This window comes from Buceros rhinoceros, unplaced genomic scaffold (genome assembly GCF_000710305.1).
Source record: "Buceros rhinoceros silvestris isolate BGI_N320 unplaced genomic scaffold, ASM71030v1 scaffold17649, whole genome shotgun sequence".
Lineage (NCBI taxonomy): Eukaryota > Metazoa > Chordata > Aves > Bucerotiformes > Bucerotidae > Buceros > Buceros rhinoceros.
This window is the reverse complement of record NW_010432309.1, coordinates 57755-61982: the sequence shown is the minus strand read 5'-3', so window position 1 is coordinate 61982 and position 4228 is coordinate 57755. Positions and strand designations below refer to the sequence as shown.

Sequence of the window (4228 nt, the reverse complement as noted above, 5' to 3'; positions counted from 1 at the left end):
AAAAAAAAAAAAAAAAAAAAAATCACTCAAAGAACCTTACTGAGGTGTCTCATTAAGACCCCTTTGGATCTGAGCAGCTCTTTGGAAGCTGCTGCTGCTGCCACTGACCATTTCCTCAGCTGTCACCTCAACGGGTTTTAATGTGGTTTTTCTTTTCCAGGTGGACTGCGTGGGGTAGCGCGAGGTGGCATCACAGGGCTGACGCTTACTGGCCTCTACGCTCTCTACAACAACTGGGAGCACATGAAGGGCTCCCTAGCCCGACAGTCCCTCTGAGCAGGGCGCCCGGTGCTGGATGGGGGACACGCTTGCATCGTCACCAGTCAAACAAACCAGTTGCGAGACCTGTCTGGTGCCCTTTCCTGTTTTACTTAGGATGAGTGTGAAACCAAAGGAAGCTGTGCCAGAAGGAACCTCTGGGCACCATGCAGCTGGACTGGCCCTTTCCCTCCTGCCAGCCGGTTGCTGGAGATGCAGCAATACTTGTTGGACCTGCAAGTGAGCGGAGTGGCCACCAAGACAGAGTCTCCCTGGCACGCTCACAGCTCGCCCTGGGCCAGAGCTACCAGTCCCGTCGCTGTACCTGCCGGGTTGGTTCGGTCGTGTGTGCTGAGAAATAAAATCAGTGTCACAGAGCTGTTTGCTGCAGCCTCCCCACCCAGCGCCCAGGCAGCAGAGCCCGCAGGCAGCTGGCCCAGGGCAAGGCTCGTTCCTCTGCCGACGCAGGGGCAGCTGTAAGGAGGGACACCATCAGCAATAAAGAGGGTGGTACAGATGCAGTGCCATGGCGGTGCTTTGCTCTTCCTGCTGCTGATAAGGCAAAAATGTGCTGCAACCAGCAACTCATATTTACAGAGTTGTTCTGAAGGACCAGCATGATAAAGTCACGGGGACACTCGTGGGTGAAGGGAAGTGAACCAAAAGGGTGATGGTCTCCTGATGTGAGGTGGTGGTGAGGTGTAACCCGGCTTGACTCCACTCCCTCATTTGCTCTGGTAAATAAGGAACTGGTTGGTTCTGGGTGAGGAGCAGTTGCTGTCGCAGAACAGCTGCCGGCTGCTCCAGGAGCTCAGAACTCCTTTAGCCAACCAAACCCCAGCGGTTTCAACACTCCTCTCATTCCCTACAGCAGGATTTTTAACTGGCAACAAGCCTTTTCCCCCCAAGAAATGCATGTAGGTTATTGGCAGAGTGAAAGCATGATGAACCTGCACCTTCTCCAGCGTTAAAACGACGCCACACAGCACACGTTGTGTGCAGGGCATTAAACAGTACCTTGTGACTTAGTTCAGTAATTAGGGTTACTGGGTAGCAGCACATTCCTCCAGCCTTGAAATAACAACAGATCCAAGACACCACGAAGACAGGGCAGGGGAAAACAGATGCTCACTGCTCAGTAAATAACGTAATGCAAAGCAAGAGCTGGGGTTCTCCCTCCCGCACCAGCTCTGGAGAACTCCAGTGCACCCAAGAGAAGGAAACCAGCAGCCCTGGTTCTGGGGCTCTTACCTTCTGCTGAGGAGACACAGAGCCATGCTCAGGAGCCTCTGGAGCAGGAAGCGATTCCTGAGAGCTGCTTTTATAGAGCAAGCACTCCAGCTAACGAGCCTCCACAGCTGAAGTCAGTCAGCTCTGCTGGGATGCTGGGTCCAACGGGGGCTTAATGCCAGCACAGGTGTAGGTGGAGAAAAGAAAACAGCCTTTTCCAGCCGCCTTTGTAAATGCTGTTTCTGGTTAAGCCTGGTGTACCACAGCCTCTTAGTGGGCTGAGTGTTACTTGAGCTGGTTTGTGAGGGCTTTACCCACCAAGGAACCGGTGCTGCAGGCACCAGCTGTGCAGCGCTGTCATGGGGGACATCGGAACTCCTGCACGTCCTCCCTGAGCTTGGTCCATTTCTTGGTCACCATTACTAGGACTGCCGCTCCTGCACGCGTGACAGCGCTGGATGGAGGCCTGCGAGCTGCTCTGGAGGCTGCTGGTGGGCAAGGGTTCCTTTGTGAACTTTGCAGGGGATCTTTGAGGTTTTCTAGGGCCTTTTTCAGGACTGAAATGCAACCCAGGATCTCTCTGCCTCCAGCTGAAGTGGGATCTAGTTTTGCTGATGGGTCCAAGACAGCACATGAGGGAGTCCGAGGAACAGGTACAGGTAAAACTTTTTGAATCGTGTAGAGCCTTTGGAGCAGAGAAAGGCAGTTTCACCACTCCCTATCAGCAGACTTCTCTTAGCTGGGGGAACATGAAAAAAACCACTAGTAGGAATCTCCAGCTTCCTCAATGCAGCCTAAGTTGCTTCTGAGAACGGGAGGAAAAGGTGTGTTAGGACAGAAAAGCCATCAGCATTCACAGCTTGTTGCTTCCAAGCTCCCCGGGGACTGAAAAAGGAGAGGACATTTCTTTCTGGTGCTTTAACAGGTTAGCCTTGTGCTGAATAAACTCGAGAGGAAAGTGGTGGTTCACAGAGCATGGGCACTCCGCGAACGCTGGCCTGTGCTGGTGAGCACCAGGCAGTGCGGGGACACCAAGAGCTACTACAGCCTTTCCACCCGCCTTGTGTCCCCTCAGGTATCTCCTCCCCTCTGCCAGTCGCCCACGCTCGCTGTCTCTTGGGAGCGTTCTCTTGGCCCAGCTGGAGCTTACAGAAAGCCTCAAAGGAGGGACAAAACACAGGGGGAGCCTGATGCGCCAACACCAGGAGAGTGCAAGAGCCAGAGAGGAACGAACTTCCCACCTGGTTTGCGAAGGAGACGTACCACACCTTTGCTTGCAATTAATTTTTTAATGGAAAAGACTAATCAATGTTTTACATAAATATCAATTAGTGATAACAAGTCAGTAAAGAACACATAGCCCCAGGTGTGATAATAATGAGCTGACAAAGGAGCACACAATGACGACTAGGAGGAGGTGGAAGAGGTGGCCTGCACGTCAGTCACCCTCAGTTCAACTGCCATCAAACCAGGCTGGTGCTGGAGCTAGTCACGGTGCAGCACAGGGGCCCATCCCAAGGGGGACGCCAGCTCCAGGAACACCTCTCTGCTCCCAGCGGGAAGCTCCAGTGGTCCACTCATGGGAGGAGCTTTCGGGGTCTGGTTTCAGGTGTGTGCGTCCCCCTTTCAGACTGAAAACCTATTTTTCACCAGATGGGAGGTTGTCCCACAGGAATGCGTTCACACTGCAAACGGATACCAGGGCTGGACTGTGCTGGTAATTCCTCCCTTCCTACAGAGGTGCGAGGAGCCTTTACTCCCAGCAGGCTGCAGAGGGGAGAAGGGGAGGCTGTTCTCTAGAGTCACAAAAGAGCAACTTGTTAAGTGAGTAGAAGCTGTACCAGAAACTACAGAACTTCAGTTTTTCACACGAGCTGACAGGCATGGTCCATATTTCCCACCTGACCCCTCCATGCTCTTTCCTACAGGCTCAAAATGCTAAATAATATAAGCGATATCCTTTAGCTGTGTCCGCAGCTGCAGGGACCCAAGTGACTCAGCCCCACTCTCACATGCATAACGCCATGGAGATCCAGAGGTGCCGTCTCTGTCGACCAGTGGGAGCCAGGCAGCTTGTCGAGCTAAGTGTTTCCCCACTCCACAGCATGCCATCAGCCTGCTGCGAAGGCACCCACCCAGCCCCCCAGACACCCCCTGTCAACAGTCGGTGGCCAGGCTGCCAGCTTTCCAGTGGTTTGGTCAGTGACAGCTCAGTAGGGATGCGCCAGGAGCAACAGAAATGCACATGTTTCACCTTACGGCTTCCTCAGGGGAATTCCAATCATTACAACTGCTGGGGACACGGGAGGGGCAAGAAAATTAACACCCTGCCCTGTTCTCTGAACAGCTCCATCATCTGCAAGAGAAGTTTTCACTGCAAACTGAGTCGCCAATTCTCCTGTCACATGCTGGGTCCCCTAAATTCATGTTTTTCAAACTCTGGCCTACACGCCCGCAGCCAGGAGACCACCAATCTGAGATGCCAGAAAAACCTTAGAAGTAGTGATTGCTCAGTAAAAGGAACTGCTTCCAAACACAGCCTAGAGTCACCCTGCAAACCCAGTAAGCTGGAACCCAACCTAGCACCCAGTTGTAGCAGCTGAAAGGAGTCACCGCCGAGCGGGATGTGTCACAGCACCAGAGATCGGATTTACGCTTGCACCGGTTCTAGGGACAGCCCCTTAAAGTAGACTGGAGCTGACGAACGCCTCTAGTTTCCCATTGCTTGTGGCCAGCGGGT

General features: G+C 53.3%; 1 protein-coding gene across 1 annotated transcript in view; it reads left to right on the top strand.

Moving 5' to 3' along the window:
- TIMM23 (translocase of inner mitochondrial membrane 23 homolog (yeast)) overlaps positions 1–454 on the top strand; it is a 10486-nt gene extending 10032 nt beyond the window's left edge. The window contains exon 6 of the mRNA XM_010143734.1: positions 161–454. Within this exon, the coding sequence (XP_010142036.1) occupies positions 161–276 (116 nt within the window). The 3' untranslated portion in view covers positions 277–454. The remainder of the gene's footprint in view (positions 1–160) is intronic.
- The last annotated feature ends 3774 nt before the right edge of the window (positions 455–4228 follow it).